This window comes from Ptychodera flava (genome assembly GCF_041260155.1).
Source record: "Ptychodera flava strain L36383 chromosome 23 unlocalized genomic scaffold, AS_Pfla_20210202 Scaffold_24__1_contigs__length_23054250_pilon, whole genome shotgun sequence".
NCBI lineage: Eukaryota > Metazoa > Hemichordata > Enteropneusta > Ptychoderidae > Ptychodera > Ptychodera flava.
In genome coordinates, this window is record NW_027248278.1 from 11,700,950 (window position 1) to 11,726,464 (window position 25,515).

The 25,515-nt window shown below is 36.3% G+C and overlaps 2 protein-coding genes across 2 annotated transcripts; one reads left to right on the top strand and one right to left on the bottom strand.

Annotated features, from left to right (window-relative positions):
* Nucleotides 1–1,751: 1,751 nt before the first annotated feature.
* On the top strand, nt 1,752–7,221 carry LOC139124424 (uncharacterized). The gene is made up of 5 exons (XM_070690557.1): nt 1,752–1,897; nt 2,929–3,767; nt 4,730–4,883; nt 5,386–5,524; nt 7,085–7,221. Exons 1-5 carry the CDS (start codon nt 1,754–1,756, stop codon nt 7,219–7,221), a joined length of 1,413 nt encoding a protein of 470 aa, XP_070546658.1. The 5' UTR covers nt 1,752–1,753.
* Nucleotides 7,222–19,696: 12,475 nt separating this feature from the next.
* Nucleotides 19,697–25,012, bottom strand: LOC139124425 (uncharacterized). Its single transcript, XM_070690558.1, has 5 exons — nt 24,808–25,012; nt 22,253–23,238; nt 20,826–20,979; nt 20,474–20,612; nt 19,697–19,836 (listed from the first exon to the last, which is right to left on the bottom strand). Exons 1-5 carry the CDS (start codon nt 24,958–24,960, stop codon nt 19,697–19,699), a joined length of 1,572 nt encoding a protein of 523 aa, XP_070546659.1. The 5' UTR covers nt 24,961–25,012.
* Nucleotides 25,013–25,515: the final 503 nt, after the last annotated feature.

Genomic DNA, 25,515 nt, shown 5'->3' on the forward strand with positions numbered 1-25,515 from the left:
AAATGAATAACTGATCGCTAATATACTATCTGCCAAGGGACTGGACACAAATTACAGGGGGTGGGCCTGTGTTTTTTGGGGTTGGGTCGCCATTTTTCGCGCAAGCATTTTTGAAGGGTCATAAAATTTTGTGCAAGCCTATGGGGGAGGGTCACCTTTTTATGCATCAAAGCTGAAATTGCATGTGCACGTATTAAAGAATATGGAATACTGAAAAAAGAAAAAATTCCTCCTGGCACTTGCATTTTCTATCGTTTCCATTTTCGGCGCGCCCTTCGGGTGCAAGTTTAAGGGTATAACAAACAATGTATTGATGATCGAAGCAGCCACATTGATTTAAGTTGTCATGATTTCTACTTATCCTCTATTGTACATATAAACTGTCCCCTATAATGACGCTTTCAATAACAATTTGGGAGATCACTTATTTGATATCATTCTCCCATTGACAATCCATTTGGTATAGGTCGATGTCAAATGTTCATGAAGCTGTATGTACATTTTTCATTTTTTGAGGACATTGACAGAATACAAGCTATTCAGAATAGTGCAAAATGTCATCAATAACAACTGGAAGCTTCTGGTCGAACAACTTTTGAATAACAATTTAGGATCAGATAACCTACGAGTTATTTGTAGTTTCTCATACCCTACAATGTATAGTGAATTAACATTCGGTGAAATTCCAAAATCAAATTTCTTGCACAACCATGGACTTGAAACCACTCTAGTCTAATCATGAACATTAAAACTAATAATTAGGTGTACATAAACGCACAGATTTACCTAGTTTTGTACTAGAAAAAAATATTCATAGTTTCATCATAGGCTGCCATGCATAGTGAATGGACATTTCAGTGAAATTCCAAAATCAAATTTCTTGCACAACCATTGACTTGAAACCACTCTAGTCTAATCATGAACATTAAAACTAATAATTAGGTGTACATAAATGCGCAGATTTACCTAGTTTTGTATTGGAAAAAAAATATTTATAGTTTCATCATAGGCTGCCATGCATAGCGAATGGACATTTCAGTGAAATTCCAAAATCAAATTTCTTGCACAACCATTGACTTGAAACCACTCTAGTCTAATCATGAACATTAATACTAATAATTAGGTGTACATAAATGCACAGATTTACCTAGTTTTGTATTGGGAAAAAATATTCATAGTTTCATCATAGGCTGCCATGCATAGTGAATGGACATTATAGATGAAATCTAAAAATTACATTTTTTTTACATGCATGCACTTTTTACCTGCCACTTCAAGCAAAGTACATTTACATGAATTATCACACACTTATGATTTGATATTTTTTGGACAAAGCGTTATATCGGCCACATTTTGCCTTCCTTTTGGGAGGGGACTTCAAAAGTATAGCAAGTCAGAAGGAGGTCTTGAACACATTGCGGGGTTTTTTGGGGGGTATTGAGTTACAGGGGAGGGTCACTTATTTTCATGCACGGATAAGGGGGAGGGTCACTTATTTTTGTGCATGAACTTTTGAAGGGTCACTATTTTTGATGCAGCGGTTTTTCGAAAAACACCGCCCCCCCTGTAATTTATGTTCAGTCCCTAATGCGTAACTGGTGGTGCGACGGCAGGAACTTAGCGACGACATAGTTAAAAACTCTCTGAATTAATTGAAAACATATTAATCACATGACCACTAAGCTCCGAGCACTTAAACGTTTTCAACATTTCAGCAAGTCAGTTCCTTCCTTGATGTGAAGACAGTTTCAATATGATCAGGCGGTACAACATCTTTATTTGTTTTTTACTTTTAGTAATTGCTGTCGGCGTACTGCTGTTCGCTACGAATGAATTGTCGACCGTTTGGTCGGTAACTTATGAATATCGGCCGCCCAATGATCGACAGCAGAGCGAAGTGAGTACATATTAATTTTCGATCACAGCTAATGTGCACCAGTCATTTTATATCTCACGGAATATATGAGTCTGCCTTATGTTGTTTGTAAACCATTCATTTTATCTTTTTGGTTTAGTATGATATCTTTCTTCCACTGTCACTCGTGTGTACGGAGTCTCACTTTATCTTCTCCACTGCATTATGCCACTGATGGAAATGTCCTTTTTATACATGCGCAACCATCTTCATCGTGAACCTGTTATCCGTAAAATGCAAATTCAGATACATAAAGGCAATAAGGGCAATAATTAATCAAACCTATCATCTGATATCGTAATTCTGAAACAAAATGTGTTATTTATTTGGAATGAAATTAAAATCAGACATTGGATTACAACTCAAAGCACTGCAGTTTTCGATCTGGTCAAACTAAATTTCCTGAAACGACTTATCTCACAACTTACTCAACTATCTCTTAAGGAAGATATATTATTGTTTTTTCTCATTTTATGCAGTATATAGATCGCACATATTTCGTTTTTAAGAATGATGTAGGAATATCCCATTGCATAATTAATAAATAATGTTATAACGACAACTCGATCGAACTTTTTACAAAAGAAATTTTTGAATTGTATTCGTGAATGAAAAATATGGAAATCATTAAATGATGAGATACGCTGGTATGTTTCCAGGATCAGAAATATGAAACCACTTTTAATCGGTTTTACAAAAGGAGTGAATGGTATATGGTGAAGCCTTTAATAACTCATCAAGTTCATTTAACCCTTTGAGAGCCGTAATATTTCCAACAAAAGTTTAGTGCAACATTTTATCATTTTTTTATGAGTTTTCCTGTAATTTTTTGACAATTTTGAACAAAATGGACATCACATTTCATTGGCTACAGTTTTTTATCAAAAATTTGGCAAAAATCTGAAAACAATTGACTGGGCTATATTTTGTAAAGGTGACATAAATTGACTTTGGCGCTCAAAGGGTTAAATGTCTTTTGATCAATGTCTGCTAACAACTAATTCTCTTGTTAGTGTACTTGTAAGGACGCGCAAAGTAGCATGGTGAATAACGAACAGCAGCTGACTATGCGTCATTCTATCAATTCGAACGAGACTATCCAATGGGCTAATATTTCTAACATGGAAGCTAGAAGTCCCATTACAGCGAAGGAGAGTCTTTCACTGCCGATTCCTGAAGCTTCGTCTGCTTCCGATGAAGGTACAGCCAGCAGTCGTCGCTTCCTCTTGGCGGTTCAGACGTATATGAGGTGCGGATCCAACACCCAGTATCAGAATTTCAAAAACGCCATCATGTTGTCGTTGATGACGAATCGCACTCTGGTCATGACGCCATTTTTCCTCCAGGGAGGGCAAATCGGTGGCTATACGGACGGGTTTACCATAGATCACATGAGATCATTCACTGATACCTTCGATGTCGACATATTGAGAGAATTACTACCCTTAGCGACAGTACAAGAGTTCAAGTTGAATTGCAACGATACAAACACCAAAGTCATTGTATGGAACCGCAACCTTAAAAATTACAACATGTCTCGTTCATTACTTTATCAAGACATGATTGACATTGACCTCCCAGAAGAGGATGACGTAATCGATGTAGAGAGTGACGGTCCACTCGACGAATTTATGTCGAAAATAGAAGACGAGAAATGCCTTGCATACACTATGAATAAGCAGTTCCTTGACATTGTTAAAAGTAGCGAGAGAGAAGACATGAAACGGGCTGTGAATAAACATCTTGCACGCCCTTCAATAGTCAGGAGGGTTGCCGATTCCTTATCTGGGGATATCTGTGATGGAGGACGGTATATCACTTTTCATTTCAGGAACAAGTCTACTGAAATGCCGTAAGTTAACTTTTATGTGTCTGACGTATGCAAGTCTGTTTCTCTGTATGCCTGTCTGTCAGTCGGTCTGCCTGATGCATGCATGCATGCATGCATGCATGCTTGTATGTATGTATGTATGTATGTATGTATGTATGTATGTATGTATGTATGTATGTATGTATGTATCTATCTATCTATCTATCTATCTATCTAGAAAATTTGTATAGCGCCTAATATCCAAAGTTAAACAATGCTCAGTGGCGCTTAGAGTTACAATGAAAATGCTCTCTGGAAGATGTAAGTTTTTAAGCGTCTTTTGAAAATGTTGACATTAGGAGAGGTTTTTATGTCCAGGGGCAAAGAGTTCCAAAGGACAGGAGCTGCTACAGAGAAGGAGCGGCGACCATAGGTAGTCAGATTCCATCTAGGTGTGTGCAGAAGGCATTTATCAGATGAACGAAGAACACGTGATGAGGCACATGGTGTTATTAAATTCCTGAGATATTGTATGTATGTATGTATGTATGTATGTATGTATGTATGTATGTATGTATGTATGTATGTATGTGTTGTTTGTGAACAAACGCCACAATAATTATTCCAGATCAAGATATTAATCTGAGAGAAAACAAAAAGGAAAGAAGGCCAATGCAACGATATTTTATAATGAGATAATGTTGACTGAGGAAGATTTGTGCCAGTGATTGAAATTAGAAGGTGATGTAGAAAGTTCCAATGATAACGGTATAACAGCGAGATAAAGAACAGGGTTGGCACAAAGCGAGAAGATGGCAATGATGATTCCGATGATAGCGATAATGCTGATTACGATAATATTGATGGTTGATGCTGCTGAGGATGACTTTAGTAGTGCTGGTTGTGACAAATATTATGATTTGGTGTCAAAGTGACATTTTGCACCAGTTTCCTTTCTCATACTTTCTGTCGCTTACATAACTGGCATACCTATCTATTTGCAGATGCATTTTTGGGATGGAGCTGTATGATGGTCACTGCGATATTAAAGTAAAGCGAACGAGGGAGATGTCTGAACTTGCTCGGGACGCCATCATTGATCTGATGAAGAGAGCTAACATTGGATGTATTTATGTTGCTTGTCCTCTTTGGTCTATGGTGCGTATCAACGTCTTCTTTCTTACTATATCATCCTCTAGCTCTTTGCGCTTCTAGCAGAAAAATAATTCTTTAAATTCATTATTGAATTTTCTTAAAAATCGGCACATGATTATAAGTCTACTTTGCTTAAACGCTAGCCACACTTAATACGAGTTCAGATGTTTATAAACCTCTGCATTGCTATGTGATGAGAGAAAGTGATCCAATTTTTACTTACCGTCCATGTATCAAGCGAAACGTTCTCCAGAGATATAACAAAACAAAGATTGAAACAATGAAGAGAGTAATGTATCCAAGCTAAAATATATTCACTGCATTCGTCTATTTCAAAATGTCAAGCTGACACCAGTTCTTTTCCAATGATGACAAGAGTAGGTGTATACTCAAACATATGCAATATATCTCTGCTGAGTAGCTACATACATGCAAAATTTACAAATAAGTGTACTGTGCACCCCTTTGAAGGTGTACACATTGTGAATAGAATTATTATTTCTAGGAAATACGAGACATCTTTTCTGAAAGGATAGCAAGACAAAAAGTCATCACGTATTTGGATTTGCAAGTACCCACAGAGTATAAGACGTTCCTTGAAGACTTTTATATGTTATCGCTTGTGGAACAGGGAATTGCTTTCAGTAAGTCTACGTCGTCTCATATTTTATCTGTTATTTACAAGAATGACTCCGATGGGTTTTAAAGAGGCACTCCCACTTGATAACATTTTTAAAACATTTTTAATGCCAACGGTCGATATTTGACCTGGCGACTCCGCGCGGATCGCGAGATATCTATAAAAAACATGTCATTTCCCGAGCGTATTTTCACATCCCGAAGTTTTACGATCGTTTCTGGTTATGACCCGAAATCCCCCGAAAGTGTGTTGTTGTGCTGATTGACGATATTCTAAGGAGTCAAAAAACGTTCGAATGACGCAATTACATTACCTCCTACTGCGATGACTTTATATACATCATTATCAATGCCTTTACCTCTGGTAATTCTTGTTTAAAACCTCTCCTTAGTTTTTTGTCGTTTTCATTATTCTCAATCAGTTGTATTAAATTTTTAAACAATGCCACATAGATATCAGTTTTTACATGTAAAATATTAGTTGCGTCTGATGACTACATTTTGTCGTCTGCCACACAGTTACGCGTGGTTCGATACATAGCGGCCGCCGCGTGTGGTATGCGCGCACACCACGCGGCGGACACTATGCATACTATGTATCAACCACACCAATCTGTGCTAGTCACCTGTGCGAATTCTGGTGGAATCAGCAAACTTTGTTTTTCCGGGGTTTTTTTTGCCGAGTCAGTAAGACTCGGCTTTCTCCCATGGGACATGACCGCTCACCGACGCGAGTGGTACTGCTTTGGCGTACAGCAGCGTCAGCGTACACTCGTACTCCATAGCTTACTTGACAATGGCCCCAGTGCCGAACGTTCTATGTTCGGAAGCTGAATTCAGGTGGGCCACCGGAATTCAAACTTCAACTTTTTTGAGGGCATGTTTTTATCGATATCTCGCGATCCGCGCGCAGTCACCATGTCAAATATCGACCGTTTGCATTAAAAAAATGTGTTTTAAAATGTTACCAAGTGGGAGTGCCTATTTAATGTGGCTCAAGGTAGGTCACAATATACCAAAACTGGCTGTCGAGCAATACTGCACTGATTATCTGTTATCATTAACGGCACCGTAGGATTTGACTTCAAAACAATTTTGTTTGCCTTTATACAGGGATATAGGGTATGATTAACATTATAATGCTGCTTTTTTGTCACAATTCATAGTTGTCCTTCGACTTAAGGATAACTGCGTGTAACAGTGTCCTGTGGATAGTCTACCGTTTCAGCATTGTTTCGTTTAGGCCATTTAAAGACAATTCTTTGTTTGTCGTCCTTGGATTTTTGAAAAACTTACCAGCCAGTCAGCAGGGGAAAAAAGACCAAAAGATAAAAAACACACGTGTATTAAAATAAACTCATTTTTTATTCGGTTTCCTCAGGAAAAATATTTTTTATTTATGATAGTGTTAACATTGTGTTTGTTTCTTTGAAAACCTACCAGCACGCGGACGGCAAACAAAGAATTTTATTTAAAGCGCCTGATGGATAAAACATTACGTGTCCCGGCCGACACACATCATGTTATCTCTTCAACTGTTGGCGTTCTCCCTGTTCTGTTTCCAGGAGCTGACATTTTTGTGGGAGCTGGGTTTTCGAAATGGTCAGACTTCGTTGTTGAAGAGAGAAGTGCATTCAGCCGAATCTCTTACAGCATCAGAGACCTTGTGAGAATTCCTGCAGACGATAAAACTACACTATAAGGAATACGACGTTTTAAATATTATAAGAAAAAACATAAAGAGTAGCCAAGGTCGAGTATTCAAAAACAAGGTCAAAGTGACACTGATTGCGCTATGGTAACGTTATTCAGAAGTAATATACACTTTTAAAAGGACGCGTATAGGGAGATTTGAAGTTTGAAGTTCATATTACCAAGTTTACAAGAGATACCCATTGTAAATAAAACTGAGAAACAACATTAAAAAATAAGTGGTGTTTATTTCAATCACACACAAACTTGGAGACTTGTTAAAATGAAAAGCATAAGGTCAGGAACAGATTGCAAACATCAAAGGTATGTAATATGTATGTAATATTTATGTACTTTACACAAAAATGTGCACACTTGAATGGTTTACGCCGGAATAAAAGGACGCGATGTGTTCTACTAGTACTCCAGAAAGATTACCTAATGGCGGTACAAACAAACCGACGGGTACAAGTGCATATTTCAATACACGTGTTTCTGTGCGCGTTTGAGCACTTGGGTTTGTTTAAATTTGTACCTTAACATGGTCCATTTGAATTCTGGGTTAAACCTATTGTAGATGAGAATACCGGGGACTATACAATAATTCTTCTTCAACCAAGATGCTAAGGTTACCACAACACTGAACAAAACGTATACAAAGAAAGCGAGTAAACAAGACCCTAACACTGAACAAGCTACTGTTATGCATATAAAAAAATGTGTCATAAGGTATCCTGCGATATTGTCCAATAAAGTGAGCGCTGAACAAAATATATATTGCCAGGATAATGTGGTAAGAACTGTTTAAATCTCTTTTTTCCTAGTAAAATAACATATATCTTAATTGATAGGGCCCTACGTTGATGATGGTATTAGCGAATTAGTCGAAGGAAGTGGATTATAAATCACATTATTTATAAAACAGTTATGTGAAATTTATAGTAGTAAAAAACTGGAAATACCTATCGTCATTTCTTAAATGTACGTTGCTCTCTTTTCGCTTTGAAAATGTCACTCCAGTTTGTGTTGTAAAATAATGCGTCATTATTTGTTGGCTATATCAGATGTGTTCCAGATTGTCCAATCTTAAGTATATGTTTGGTGTGCATGATCCTCTCAAATTTCTGACGCAACACATTCGACTGAATATGCAGAAAGGTTGTGAAACACTCTGAAGTCTTATGTCACATTCGCTTTTCTCAGCTACCCGATTAGAAATCCAATTAAGGGTTGCTATGGCGACGCATTATTGAATTGAAGAGTCAACCTAACAACGTGCAACATTTTAATTTATCAAATTTTCAGCTGTTACTAATATATATATAACACATATATTATTTAACCAAAAATAATACGAAACTTACCAAATAGCCAACTAAGGCTTATATAATAATGCCTTTTTTATTGCATTTGGAACATTTTTTTATTACCATACAAAATTAAACATGCGCAGGTGCAGTTAATATTCACACGTAACACCAAGTATCGTATTCATAATTCGGTAACCTTATCTGTAATAAGACGGTCATCAATTTAAAAGCAAAGGTCACTTGAGTTATCACTGGAACCAAAAGGAAAAACGACAGAGAGGAGAAAACAGATATCCAAATGGTCAGGTCCATCTGCGGCAAGAGACAAAAAATGTTAAACTTATCTTCCACGAATCTATTTAAAACAATAGAGAGCCATAGCAAAATATAACGAAGAATACAGCATTCCTATTTCTAATATCTCTGTTTAACTTCTCGTGTGGCGCATTATTCTCCTTGTGGAATACTCAATCAGTTGCAAACATTGAACACTGAATGTGCATTTTCGCAGCAAAGTCGATTATCATCTGTGTATACGCCATGGGTTTATTTAATTTGGTGTTTTCAGAAGCTGTCGTAAGTTCAACACATAAAACCTAAATAACACAAGCATCGTGATGTACGGCATAAGGTGTACATACTAAAAGACAATATGGCAAATGTGAATCATGGGATTGGTGTTTTCTTTCTTTTGTACAAACAGTGTTAAGAGGTGTTCCTAAAGGGTAGACTTTAAGGCATATGGTATTCTGGGCAATCATAGTTGGTAAAGCAGAATTACTTTAGAACGATTTATGGTGTTACTTTTAGTTAGCAAAAAGGGGTATATTACACGGATCTGAGGGCGCTTTCTCCTATAGCTTTACACAGGCACGTGAATGTAGGTATATGATAAATAGCATTGGTACTCATTGGTATGAAGAAGTTCTTTATATTTTCTTCAACATCTGCATATATGCAAATAATCCTGCCCTTATTTCCTCTCCATTCCACCATACGTATGTATTTACAGGGATAGTAAAATAGCCAAATTGACTTCTGAAGTCAAAGGGTATCACCAAAACGGTTGATTAATGATTTAGAGTGTTGGTAGTCTATGGTGTCGTTACGGAGAGGGCGATTGAATACTGCATGGACGGCTATTTTCGCACTCAATATTGTGAAATTAGCCATTTTTACCGAACTGATACTTATTTCGCGATGTTAATTGCTTTTATTCCGTCGTCATCTTCACAAAGCCATCAAATGAGGGCCTTTTTCACTTTGAGGATAACATTTCTCAGTCTGATCAATCAACCATCATAGGAGTTGTTCATTTGCATAAAAATTACATAAATTAGTATTCAGAATGTACTCCAGCCATTAATGCCACTGGATCTGCGCGTCAATCGAGCAAATTCCCTCCCTTTGTTTTGAAAATCGTGACCTTTTCTTTTCGAATATAGATTTCGGGGTCAAAATCTCTGTTTGGGGATACTCAGATGTATGAAATTATGAGATCACGGTCCAAACTTGCTTCCTCGGCGAGAAGGAAACATTTCATTGGTGCATTTTTGAAATATTAAAGTTCGATTTTCGCGCCTGCATGACGATGTATGTACAGTTAGTCATGAATGACACAATGTCAAAGAAAGATATGCACAGACAACATTGTCTTTGAATCTCTTCGTCCTGTGATCGCGGAAAGATGCCAGCATGCAGGAGAGGTGATGCTTCATTGAGTGTTGGCAGTTCTTTTGAATGGCACAGTACAATATGTTAATATGATGGACAGCGTTGTCAATCGTATTGATGTACTCATTTACAAACACCGTGGTGTCATTTAAAATCATTAAAAATACAAAGTTTTCTCTGACATACAGTACCAATTCCATATCAGTCAAACATGGCGATTTCGTTGAACAGAATTCTTTTGTTTTGTGCCGAACAAGTAACCAAAGTGTATCTACGCTTCTACGATGAAATGAAAACAACTAGAAGTGCAGCATGTGTGAAGTTTTATTTCTTTCTTAAAAGCAGGCTTCTGGTCTTTAGTGAAGTATGTGCACTTCAGAAAACATTTGTTTGATTCTTCGTCAACAGTTAAACTTGGATGTTTCACTAAAACCTGCGAAATATCGGTCCACCGACGTTACACATGTCACAGCAAGCTTTGCATATTTCGTTCATATGTACCCTTGGTTGATAGCTGTGCTAATGAACAGAATTGTCCCCGAGGCTCTCTTTCGCCCACAACAGCGATGTATTAATTGCTCTGGAAAAGTTTGCGTATGATGTCTAATAGCGAGTTGGCAAGTGCGAGTGCTTCATGAACTCCACAACGTGTGAAGGGTCGCAGTCAGAAAAATTGTAACCACTGAGCTCGGTTATTGAACCCCTTTTTAGCTCACGTGTGTAAACACGTGGGCTAATGTCATAGCGATGTCTGTCTGTCTGTCCGTGTGTGTGTGTGTGTGTGTGTGTGTCTGTCTGTCTGTTTACACGATAACTCAAAAACGCCTGTACGGATTCAAGTCAGATTTGGTACACAGGTACCATATGCTACTTGCAAGAACTGACATTAGATTTTGGTTAGTGTGGCTTGCATATTAATGAAGTTATGCAATATCGTTTTTTTTCCCGTACCATGGTTTCCCTATGGAGACGGTAATGACAGTGCAGACATATATCAAGAAATACTGCACAAAATTTCATGAAACTTTTCACAGATGACAATCTAAGAACACTATGATGATACTGTGAGTGTCATGTCAATTATCTTCTCATTTGCATATTTAATGAACTTTTGTTATTAGTGAGATAACTCTGAAATTCCTGCACCAAACTTGATGATACTTGCAACAAATATTGATCTGATATATATATCTAGTTATACTTAGAAACATTAGGCAGTGTCAAGTTAATAAATAGCTCATTTACTCATTTTATGAAGGTTTGTAATTAGTCATATAACTCCGATATAACTTCACCAAATGTGATGAAATCTGCTGCAGATACTGATCCGACTGATATCTAACTGTAGTGTAAAGCATTTATTAGTGTAAAATTAATTAAGGGTTCATTTGCATATGTAATGAACTTTGTACTTAGGTTTATAACTCTGAAATTACGGCACCCAAATCAGTGAAATCGGGTACAGATATTGTTTTGATAAATATCTAATTGTACTGAGAAGCATTTGGCAGTGTCAAGTTAATTTAGCGTTTATTTGCATATTTAATGAACTTTGTAATTAGTGATATTACTCTAAAATTACAGCATTGAATTAAATAAAACGTGCTACAAATGTTTATCTGAAGGATATCTAATTGTCCCATAAAGCATTGAGCAGTGTCAAGTTAATTAACAGCTCATTTGCATATCGAATAAAGTTTTGTAATAAGTGATTAAACTCTGAGAGTATTGTACGAAGTTTAAAAAAACCTGCTACATATAGTGATAACATATATCTCATTGTTCTGTTAAGCGTAGTACTACTAATGAACCTGGTGTAAAACACGTGAGCATATTCAGTTCATATCTGGTTTGATAGTGAGGATATTTGCCGAGTGGTTTTGACTATGACGTTTTCGCTAGGTGACTGGGTGCGGTACGTTGTGGGTTTGAACTTACTGACCAGTGTGGACACGTACATAAACACATTGCATCTTCATCAATATGAACAGCATTATTGCATGTTAATTGTCTTAAATTTGAAGATCGATATACTTGACGTTGTTATACAGTGATATTTTTATTTTTTGCTACGTTGAATCCGATATACTCAACTTTTTAGAAGAGTTTTGTCCGTTGTAATTCTGACTGTACTGATCTATCTATTCCGCCGACATACATCGAAGATATCATTGAACGCCCTCATACGATCAGCGGTAAGAACTTGGGCAACGTTACCATCACTTTCATAACTTTTAATACTTTTAGCACCTACTGCCAGCCCCTTTCATGTTATGCCTAACATAAACTATGTAGCGAAAAGTGTCAACTTTGAGCCTTTTGCTTTGCATTTTGTACTGGCGGGTACTCCTTCGTCATTTATCCTGACTTTGTTAAACAAAGATTCTTTATTTGGGGACGAAAAGTTTTGACATTTTGAGGTATTCGTTTTTGCCATAAATTTGTATCCTTATTGGTGACAGTAATTGTCACTCGACAAAAGACCTCCGAACTTGCCCAATGATCCTTTGACGCAGTAGATGGTAGGTAATCATACACCAGGATCAAGCGCGTTCTGAATGTTACCAGAACAGCATATATACCTAGCTCAACAGGTTTGAGAATCTGTTAAAGATTGATACGTCTCAGATAAGAAAGCCTAAACAACCTTTAACATTATCATAGCTTCCAAATGTTATATAATTGAATATCAAAGGTGTTAAATATTTAACCTAACACTAACAACCTGGGTATGATTAGCAAATGTTGTTTCTATATTATCTGTTGCTTTAACAGTCTAGCAGTTTAACAATTTTAAATTCCACTTAATTGTATATCACCACCTCTACGTATACTCAATATCTCTGTCTGTTCTTAAGGTATAAATTTGTCGAAGTGATAATTTGGTTATTACGTTTAAAATTCAATAGATATATAATGAAACTCACTCAGAGAAATCAGTCACTCTTCGAATATAAAGGCAAGATGTTGTAAAGGCGTCGCAGAAAGTGCTTGAACATTTTTGTCAGGAATATTAGGTATATTTAACACATCGGTAAATACAAAAGTTATAAGTTATAATATAATATAATATAATATAATAAAATATAATAAATATATTATAATATAATATAATATAATATAATATAATATAATATATATAATATAATATAATATAATATAATATAATATAATATAATATAATATAATATAATATAGTATAGTATAATATAATATAATATAATATAATATAGTATAATATAATATAATATAATATAATATAATGATAAAATTAAACAGAATAATTTGTCTCGGAGTTTCTCGTAATAGCAAAAGTGACTTTGTTGACCTCCATGAAGGGCTCCCTTTGCCCTCCTGACGTAGATCACATGGTCACATATCTTCGTGCGCCCAGTCCATTGTTGAGGATATAATAAACAGTATAATGTCGGATATAACAAGCATCCAAATATTAGGTCTTACAATTGAGTTACTATTTTACAAAGGGACTTCTAAAACAAAATATCTCATAAATCATGTACATTGAATTAATGTTCTAAGTAAATTACATTTAAAATCAATAACATTGAGAGTATACTAAAAGTGACTTTATTTGGAATAATTTATAATATACAAACACCGCAAATAAATACAGAGCAGTAATTTGTACTTGAATATGTTTTAAGTGTGGGTAAACTTGAAGATGAGATATATTGCTTGTCGAAGATAACACGCTGACCCCGCCTGCCTAGGCCATTCAACTCAGCGACTCGCTTAATGGAAAAGGCCAATGCAACACCTAAATGTGCCATCATTCCTGATTTGTCTGTTTAGATTTTAATGTGGTGGCAATGATAGCATGTCTAGTATCATTTAGTCTCTAAATTATATCTCTATGGACAGTTTCAGGGATCTTTGCAAGTTGTCGAATATTATAAGACGTTCTTCCGATGGCCTTTCTTCCTTCGACCACGATCTGAGACCACTTGGAAACTCCCGCAGATACAAAGATTTGGGCTCCTGGAAGTAAGAACGAGTTGCCACAACCGGTAATTGCGAAACGGCAAGTAGCGAAAGTTTAAAAACAAAAAACTAATAACATAAAACTAATTTGAGATTTAAATGATTATACTCCCAAATTTGATATTTAAAATTTCACGATAGCACACTTATCTTAGTCGAGATTCATTATAAAGGTCTGAGTGAAAGTATATATCAGTAGCTTACATTGGTTTAGTGAATATTGTAGCTAATTATTGTATTGTAGCTATTAAGAAGAAAAAAACGTCAGGTACACTATACGGTGATAATTCCATATTGTTGTGTTGAAACAAATGTTCAATGTTAATCGACAATAAGCAGGCCCTGAATATATTTCGCTTATATAAATATATACCGCTTTTGTAATGAAGCCAACTACCAATATGTACGTAGATTGGGTTAGTTTCAGTTAAATAAGGTGAAAAGGAGTATCATATTTGTTGTTGTCCATAAAGTAGTGAATACAAAGTCACTATGACTCAGTCGATTTAATCATATGCAAAGTATGTTGACGACATCATATGGAAAAGCGTATTTACACTGTGACAATTGTTTAGCTCTAATTTCGTTTCTCATTCACTAGTAACTTTTGAAATATACCTGAACGATTTCTGAACATAACAGACTACTACCGTACTGTTACAAATAACAAAAATCATGAAAATGTTATATGTATCAAATTGTTCAACTTACTAAATGCAATTTCCTGTTCGATGAGGGATAGCATATAGTAATCTCCTATAAATGTAGTGTATTCTGAAGAAATCTCTATATCTTGAAAAGTAATTATGTGGTTCATCGGTATCATCTTGGACAGAATAAGTGTTATGCCCTGAAATAAATTTCACAAGAAATTTGATATTTGACATTTCATTTATTTACATATCTGCCTCTTGTTCTATGACTCTGCCTCTGTCTGTCTTTCTGTCTGTCTGTCTGTCTGTCTGTCTGTCTGTCTGTCTGTTTCTGACCCTCTTCTCTGTCTGTCTAATCATATATAAAATATGTTTCCGTGCGAAGTACCAGTTATATATATATATATATATATATATATATATATATATATATATATATATATATATATATATATCCACATACATGAATACTTTTATTTTCGATTTTACCGTTAAGTTCTGCTTCGATGTATATATATTATCTTACCAACATGATTTTTACCGTCAGTGTTGTGCTGAGAGGTTTTTGAAAGGGAGCAAGTAACCATAATACAAAAAATACCATAGCACATGAATCTTTACTGCCGCGTAAATTATAGATAACTTTCAGATAATTCTCAAACGCTAATATCCCTGCTTATGTTTAACTGACATCAATTTGCCAGGGATCTCTGAACCAACCTTCGACCATAGCGGACATGCCACATAAATGCACTCTATACTCTCCCGGGTCATCAATTCATACAGTGCAGCACTTGCCATTTCTGACAATTCATTTAGTTCCTCAACGATAGCTTTACAGGCCTCGGGGTTTACTTGAAAGATGCATCTGTATTAATAAATACATAAAGAACCTGAAGTGATTTCCTTTGTTATCACGGACACACTATAGATGATAATGATGATAAAGATGATGATGGTGGTAACAGTTGGAAAAATTATGTGACATGATCTTCGCACTGGTCGAAATGATCAAGGTAGTTATTGTAATGATCTTGACCCTAATAAGTGTTAAAACGTTTTATCTTTTCAAATAGCCATGTAAATTTCTAATTCCTCATTACAGGGTTTATAATATATGTACTAGATTACTTGACGTTCCACCTATACAACAGCAACCACCACAATCACCACTGCCACCAGCACAATAAGCGTCGTGTTCATCATCATCATCATCATCATCATCATCATCATCCACGTTGTCGTCGTCGTCGTCGTTGTCGTGATCTTCGTCACCATCATCTCCCCATTCCGTCCTATCCATTTTCTTGTCGATGTAACCCATTATCTCAAAATGCCTTTGTATAAACGAATAACTTTGCCATCCTCATTTAAATATTTCGAACGTTACACAATTACCAGAATATTAAATTCAGCTGTGGTACAGTTAATCCGGGTTGGATGAACATATCTACGTATAGACAGAATTGTCATAAGGTGTCTTAATCATTCGTAATCTTGTAAAAGTAACCGTATCTTGTAATGATATACGATAGTTATAGGAAACACTACATGCTTAATATGTTTTGACAGTATACTCACGGCATTTCAGCTGTCCTGTTCCTAAAGTGATATGCCAGATAAGGTTTTCCATCACAAATTTGATCGTATATGACATCGACAATATGTCTTACTTTAGGTGGCCGTACAAGGTGTTTGTCTACAGCTTTCTCCATTTCCTTCCTTTCACTACCACCGAATCATTTAAATAGTCTTTGAACGGTGTGATTGCCAGGCATTCACATCTTTGTATTTTTGCACAATGTCTTCAAGTTTTGCATTATCTTTTATTAATTTACCTTCACTTGGAAGATCGACATTGATTAAGTCACGAAATAGCTTTGTACTTAGTCGTTGGTACGTTACGTCTGGAATACGTAACCTTATAATAAGTGTGTTGTTTTCACTACAACTCTGTTTATACTGGTCTATTGTTGCCACAGGCAACAATTTCGACAAAATGTTGACGTCAAAGGTATCGTTGAACGCCCTCATACGATCAGCGTGTACACCTTGTTCAACGTTGCCGCCACTCAAGAAAAACGGTGTCATTACGAGAGTCCGCTTTGTTAGTAATGCCATCATGATGACGTTTTTAAACATCCAGTATTGCGTACTGGCACCGTCCCCTTTCATGTGAGGCCTAACAGAAAGTATGTAGCGACGCGGAGAAGTGTTTTCCTTGGGAATGTCAACACCGATTGTCTTCTCTTTACTTGGAGATTGTAGGAGTTCTTTGGTCTTGTGTTCCTGATGTGTTGAAAATAATAATTCAGGCATGTTTCCATTTGTGGTAACGAGATTTTCATTATTGACATCTTCCTGTTGTTTGTGGTTGGCACCTTATATACCTACGTTACCGACCTTAACGATTACAGGAAAATGAACAAAGGAAGCAAGATTAAGACAGCAGAAACTTTTACAGTACCCGTATTTTATCCATTTGCTTTCTTGACTGTTGAATTTTGATGTCTAAATAGGCTAAGATAATTGATCATGAATTTCTCTGTAGTGGATGTTGCAACACAAATACTGAGAACGCAGCTATTCCTTGAAAAAGACGAAGTCTACAGGTCATCTTGTACGTTGTTGCTAATTAGAGCATTCTTATGCCAACCAAGAATTCTGACTATAATACACGCTGTGTGGTCATGACAAGGCACGCGCCTCTTTTTCCATGCAATGTTCATTTTGTCGTAGATTGACATTTAGACATGAATACAGTTTACTCACCTTCTGTACACGTCCAGGTTGCAATAGATAACGGTGAGCGCTGAACCGCATCGACGTTGATGTTTGTTGTGCAAGATACAGAAACACCAAAACAGAAATAATGAAAAGTGAACAGTAGAGAAAACGTCGATGATATTGGCGGAACATTTCAGAAGTGAGTCGATATAACGGAGTAGGAAAGTCAATAGCTGTGCCAGATAGTTGATTTGAAGAGAAATTAAACATGCAGGTGCGCCTAGTATGTGTGGCTGGTTGAGTACAAATATTATTTTCTTCAAAATGAAACGTACCTTTATACCAAATGTTGTTTGATGATGATACAATGGAATCGTTTGTATGATTGGCACAGGAATACTCCAACCCCCTCCCCCTCTCGTAACAAAATTCATCCAAATTTAATTGCATATTTTTGATTATTTTCACAATAGAAAGTCTATCAGTTCAAAATTTGGAATTTCTCCCGATGCAATTAATGCGATATTAATTTTTCACTGCTTCAGTTCCAAGGCAACAAATCGCTTTAAGGCAGCAGCTGCCTTAAAAGTAAACATTTTGCTGAAATTTTCTTCTGTGAAATTTTCGATCATTCTCCCAGCAAATAAAACAATAAAAATCAGGCTTCATCATGCGACATTTTGTTCTAGAGAAATCCATGTTGAAATTCAAATGACTTCTATTCCTGTGACAACTATTTCGATTTTCGAAAACACTAGAACTGCGATCGCTTTAAAATGTACCACTGTAAGTGGAAGATCAGAAAAGTATCGTAAATATTTTAGAATTAAAATAACTGTCCTGGGGCTCATGTTATCTTAATATCTAGACAATTATATATTATTATCATTAAAGCATATATTATTGAACAGAAAGTGGTCAATATTTGCGATTTCATAACATCCCTCTTAATTTTAATTTTTTCAAACACTTTATTGAATCTGTATCACCTTGCCACCCGCAGACTGTTCCGGCTGTTGTAAACTAAATCCTAGAAATATGACTGAGGGGAATTTAAACAAGTGGTTTAGTCGTCGGCATAACTTCTTTGATGTTATTGTTGAGAATGTAAACTGTTTCAGTTGAAGTAAAAAATTGAGCAATACGTGCAAACTATTTTGAATGTTTAGTCTGAGATTACTGCTAATTTCGTGCTGAGAAAATTTATCTGCCTTACCAACGTCTAAGTTTTTGACTTAAGATGGCTTACAATGGTCTACTCGAATGTTGTACCAAGCCTTTATGTAGACCTGTCAGTGTTGTTTTGGTCACGTTTGCGTTCACATACTAGTTGTTTTTTCATCATGACAAAAGCATATCTACTTTTTTAACTTAGGTGCTCACATATGAAGGCTACTGTCGTACTGGTGTCTGTCTGTGTGTCTATGTATTGTCTTCGGAGGCGATATCTAAACAACGGATTTCAGATCCGAATGAAATCAAATACATTGATTTTTGGAGGAATGGCAAGAACTGATTAGTTTGTGGTAGGTTTCGCTTGCATATATTTTGCTTATTCTCAAAATTTAACGATTTGAGAGAAAACATATACATTTAGAATGGCTGCGAAAATATATAATAAATATCGCTAACATTAGGAAGTATCTGCCGTAAATATATTAAGGGGTGACATGGTTGATCAGGAATTTGCATATTTGATGAAATTTCCTAGGGATATATCAGAATAACCTTGACAGAAGTTGACTAAGCTTGCCATGTGCATTACGGCACCCGTTTAATATTTTTTGTTCACATTTAAACATTCGGTCAAGAAAAAACATTAATAAGCTTAATATATGTATGCGTACCCAACAGTATATTTATCTACACGGGCAAACCACACGTTCAAAGTAAAATCATGAAAATAATGTCAAAAGTTGCAGCTATTTGAAGTGATATAAAGAGTGTAAAAATCACAAACATGAATTTCATTCTCATATATTTATTTTATTTCTGAATATTAACGTACTGACTCAATATAAAGACGCTCATGAAGTGATTACAAGATACATGTGGTACTCATTAAACCCGATTTGACTCTAAAATTATCAACCTTTACAGGATATGGGGAAGATAGTTGTTAAATCATTGTCTTATGGACATCTTTTGGAATCTTTGCAATATCTCGAATACTGTAAGATTTTCTTCCCATCGCCTCTCTTCCATCCCTCACTATATCTGACCACTTTGAAAATCCAGCGCCTACAAAGATTTTAGCTCCTGCGGACAGAAAACGAAAACAAAATGGCATTTAATAATCAAAAACACGCATGATACGTTTGTGACACGAGTGCTTAGGCCAAACGCGTCATTTGTGACAGACGCGTAACTATTATATCTATCCGTTATATATCAAGCAACAGCGGTTCAGTATGCAGAGTTTTTTAAGGGACTATATATTACTTCGGTTCATACCTAACCGCTATTCATCTTCCTGGTTGCTGATTTGCCTGTGCTTAAGTACATCACACGACATTTCAACTCAGCACGTCAGTCTTATATTTCGATGAATGGACGATCATAATGTTTAGAGTGCGGACAACTACGAACTCTTTTTTAGAACGTACAACGATTACAGTTATCAAAAGTTTAGCAGTGCTGGCATGCCGTAGCGTAGGGTCATTGTGTAATTATATTTCACTATTTTTAGATACAAATTTACGCGACATATATTTCCTCATATTGACAGTTGTGCACGTAGAAATGGCGAAGAATGCTGCAATACATAATTAAAGCGACACATAAACGGCAATTATGTGCATATAAATTACAATCACCTCATTTTACCTTTTATAAAAAACACACACATCTATAATAGACTCTTAAAAGATTAGAAAATATACAAAGTTGAACTTACTAAAAGCAATTTCTTGTTCGACCAGCGATAACGTATAATAATCTTCTAGCGATTTTTTATATTCTGCTGGAACCTGTAGATCTGGAGATGTGATCACGTTTTGCTTTTGTATCCACTTCGACAATATGATCTTTATGTCCTGCAAAACCAGAAGTTGAAAACGAGTGTTGCTATTGTGCTTAATGTTTTTCAGACTTTTAAAGTATTAGCTTCACATTATTATTTAGCCAACTTTGTTTCTCTATTCGATAGTATAGGTGGCAAAGAGAATATGTAATGAACTAACAATTGGAATTCTAAAACGTTCTGATAGTAGCCTCAAGGTAACACATAATATGATAAAATTACATACCAATGACCACAGAGGGCATGCTACATAAATGCACTTCAGACTATCGTTTCGCATCAGCTCAGCTAGGGAAGCACTGGCTTTTTCCGCTAGTTTTTTACCCTCTCTGAGAACGTAGTCACATTCTTGTGTGTACTTCTCTCGTCCAAAGAAACATCTGTAATAGTAGTAGATTGGATAGTGGTAATGAATGCATTGCATATCAAAATTCAATACCAAACATAGGTGAGTATACCATCACAATAGCGCCTTTAAAATAGCTGTTGAGATTGTGACGAAGACGATAGTAATGATGATGACCATTTTGATGAACAACGCACCTATGATGTCTGAGCTATTGCTGACAATGGAGATGAATCCGATGAAGGTGATGATGGCATTGCTGAAGAGGAAGATGATGACTGCAAATATGATACTGTATGACATTTCCTGTCACTGCAAACACCTTAAGTACTGATATTGCTAGTACTTGTACTGTTTGCAATTTTTACCTCAACTCGAAGTGTCATTGACAGCATGGTCAACGTGATAAAGGTCATGATCGTCGTTATGATCGCCATCTTCATTATCTTCGATAGAATAACTATCATCAGATCATCATAATCTCCTTCATATTAGGTATGCCTATGAAAAGCTCTATAAATCAAACCCAGCAATTTTGTAGCATGGTGATACGATTCTCAATATGCTAATTATCATTCTGACACCATGGCATTTCCCTTCACTGTGCCAAAAGAGCTGAATCCACATAAGATTATACTGGATTCTATTTTGGATTCTACCAGAATACTTTGGAATTATGATGAAATTCATTATATATCTCAATGCCAGATTCTCGGTGCTGGATGGTGACTGATACTCTCATGGATTCCACTGCATATTGTAAGAATCCATATAAATGGATTATGCTATAGCTCTCCGGATATGGAATATTTCACATGGTGTTTGCCTCTATTTAAGGTAGACTGCGCCTCGGGGACAGATACTCGGGTCCGACTTAAACTTTTCCAATTCTTTTCTGATCTACCTCTTGTGGGGATTCATTTTAAAGCTCTTGGTGTGCGAAAACTTTTCATCGGCTTAGTCTTTCGAAATTCCAAAAATTTTATTTTCTTCATAGAGGTGAGACAGGGATAGCGGCCATTTTGAATTTTAAATACATGTATCAGTAAATCTTGGAATATTGTTTCTCTAGTACCAAAATTTGCACGGTGACCCCCGATTTTTATTCTTGGTTTTGAAAGAGAATGGTGAAAGATTCCTTGAGGGAAGTTTGAGGAAAAGTTTAAGTCTTTCACTTTCGAGGGGCATACTGCCTTAAGATGGAGTAATGTTCCCTGATACCGCTTATTTGTTAAACACTTGTAATGCAACACATAATCGTGACTTGGCAATAATCTTGCAACGTGAACACGTGTCAAATAACTTACGGCTCTTCTGCCGACTTGTTTCTGAAATGAAAGGCAAGATAGGCTCTTCCATCACATATTTGGTCATGTAAGACATCTACGATATGCCTCACTCTCGATGGTCGTACGAGGTGTGTTTCGAGTCTCTTCTTAATTCTATCCCTCTCGCTACCTCGGAAGCCTTCAAGAAGTGACCTATGGGATCTTATAGCTAGGCACTGAACATCTTTGATCTTATTTATAAGGTAATCGAGGTCGACATGGCCTTGGTTCATTACATTGATCACGCTTTGCACAGTTGGTAGGTCAACATTAACAATGTCACGGTAAACCACTGTTCTCATCATATTGTACGCAGACTCTGAAACATTCCCTGTTAAAAGTTTACTATTTTGTGCATTGCATGTCTGCTTGTACTCGTCTATTGTTGCAAGTGGCAACAATTCTCTCAGAATGTCCGCATCGAAAGTTTCATTGAACGCTCTCATGTGTTCTACAGTCAGACCATGGCCGACATTGCCGCCAAAGAGAAAAAATGGAGTCATGACTAAAGTACGATTTGTTAGCAGTGCGAACATGATGATGCTTTTGAAACCCATATAGTGTGTGTTGGCTCCTCCTCCCATGGCCGATCGTACAGAAAATAAGTATTTAGGTCGAGCACGGCCATCACTCACGGTTTCAACTCTACGATTTTGTGCGATAGGTGGTGTTGTTGGACGGAATTGTTTCTTGTTCTTTGGAACACTTTCCTCTAAGAATGTTAAGACCTTTGTGGGAACACTTTCAGTCAAGAAACCGTCTTGTTTGGTCCTATTAACACCATCACTGTGATCTTTGATAGTTGTTGACATTTTGTATCGTATTGTCTCTCCTTTTGACATTGTTTCTTTTGTTTCCTCTATGGGTGTTGAAAATATGTTGTTGACATCCGTCGAAGCAGCATCGTCTATACTGTTTGTGTCAATTCCACCATGACTGGTATCCTTGGTGCGCACGCTCTCAAGCTGAAAGAAGATGAATGTATGAGAAGTTAAAATCGTACATGACAACTTGAAATTGTTTGCAATCATTATTATACAAACTAAACGATTAAACCTCTATACATATCCTTTAACTTTTGGATTAGCCTCCTGTCCCGTCACACTTAAGGCCCCATAAGCTGTAACTTTTACCCGCTTTTACCTATTTTTTGTTCAGTAAATTATGTTAAAGCGCCAATAAAATGTTTAGTTCTTCCAAAATGATGTTTTTCCGTAAAAATAAATCGTAAATTACCTCCCCCTTCGATGCACAGCCGCTAAAAAATCAGCCGCGCCAAGCGCCAGATGTCAACAACGTTGTATTCAAGTCCGGACTAGAATGGAAATTGGCAACATAAAATCGCTCGTTGTTGGCCTACGGTACGCGTTGTGATCCCAAACTGATAGTGATTCCTCGTTATTTGGTAGGACAATTAACATAAGTAAGTCATCATCGAAAACAAAAATAAGAGAAAATGTCAAAAGTTAAAGCTTATGGAGCTTTAAGGTATTTTACCATTTCTACATACTATTTTGTTTTGACACTAACTTCAAGACGGATACGGATGAAGCCTGGCTAAACGAAAAATCAACGACATCAGGCTTCTTATGCGATAAAATAAAGTTGCGTTTTAAAGTATAGTCAACCTAACTTTCTGAAGCATGCTTTACGTTTTATTGGAGCATTAAAGAATATAATTAACCATTAGCTATGCTATTTTGTTTCGTTTACTACACATGTAAATCGCCGTCCTTATACTTTCCATGTTCTTAAACGTGTAATATTTTCCAACATGGCTGGAAATGAGTGAGTCATAGCTATCTCAGAGTATCGCGGATTATACATGGTACGTCATATACTACACAGTAGGAAAAACATCTTCCAACTACGGCAAATGTTTTGCAGTTTATTGTCCTTAAGGTAATATGCGCCTCGAAAATATGGGCCTCGAAAATAAAAGACTTAATAATTTGCTCAAACTTTTCTCAATAAATCTTTCAACCATTCTCTTTCAAATCAAGAATTACAATCGGGGGTCGCCGTGCAAATTTTAGTACCAGGGAAATAAATTACCAGAGATTTACAGTATTTGAAATTCAAAATGACCGCCATCCCCGTGTTAACTATATGGAGAAAAATAAATTTTCTATCATTGAAAAATTAAGCATGTAAAAAGTTTTCTTACACAAAGAGCTTTAAAATGAACCGTACAAGTGGTAGATCAGAATAGAATTGAAAAAGTTTGAAAGCCCTAATATCTGTCCCCCAGGCGCGATCTACATTAATCTGTGTCAAATTGTAATGTACATTTACCAACTAAGCTTACGCTATAAAAAATGATACGCATACTTTTCAGTGATGTAGTTCTTATGATTTTGCTGCGATGCCTTAAAGTAACAGTTGTTGTCTTGGTTGTGGCGCTATATTCGTTGTATATATTCGTAAGAAATACTGCTATAGACCACAAACTTTTATCTTGTGGGGGAGTTGTTGTTCTATGCAAAACGCGGTGCGTGCAATATTTTAAAACCTCAATCACGATCACAACTCACCTCGTGGTCAGATAGTCCAGATAGTGGTCGACAGCCATATGTTGAAAACCAACATGATTTGGAAGTTTGTTGCATGGCATAAAGTAGGAAACCAATGCAAACCATTAAACATACAAGATAAAAAGACTGACGTCGGAAATTTAGTTGCCTCATGTCTGACGCTTTGCATAAACTGCCAAATCGACGATATATTGATGTCCGTTCCTTATGTCCGAAACTGAGTCATAAAAACGACAAGAATATTCGCTCGGAAGTTCATCACTTCACCAACAGTTCAAATAATTGATCGTCATATGTTGGTATATGATAAGCCGCAGCAGTATGGCATATTATAATGTATTTATGTTTCAAATTACTTTTAGCAATCCACTTTTAATTGTTTCTTCGGCGGTGTTTCAATCTTTAATCAACACACGGAAAGACTCAGGGTACTCCATATTAATAAATAAAAATTGAATCTTTGGTCCGTTATTAAGATCTAGTATTTCTGTAGGCAGCAGCTGTCGCATTTGTCCTGTTTAATAAGTAACGTCCCAGACATATGTACCGTCCTGAATATGTAACTGCTACAGTGATTTGATTTGTGTTTGTTGTTTTATAAGATCGGTTACTGCGCACTGATTGGTTGGACCGTTTCTCTCAGGTATCATTTGATGTGAATTGTCCACATCACGACCCTGTGATTGGTTCGCCGTGTCTTTGTGTTTG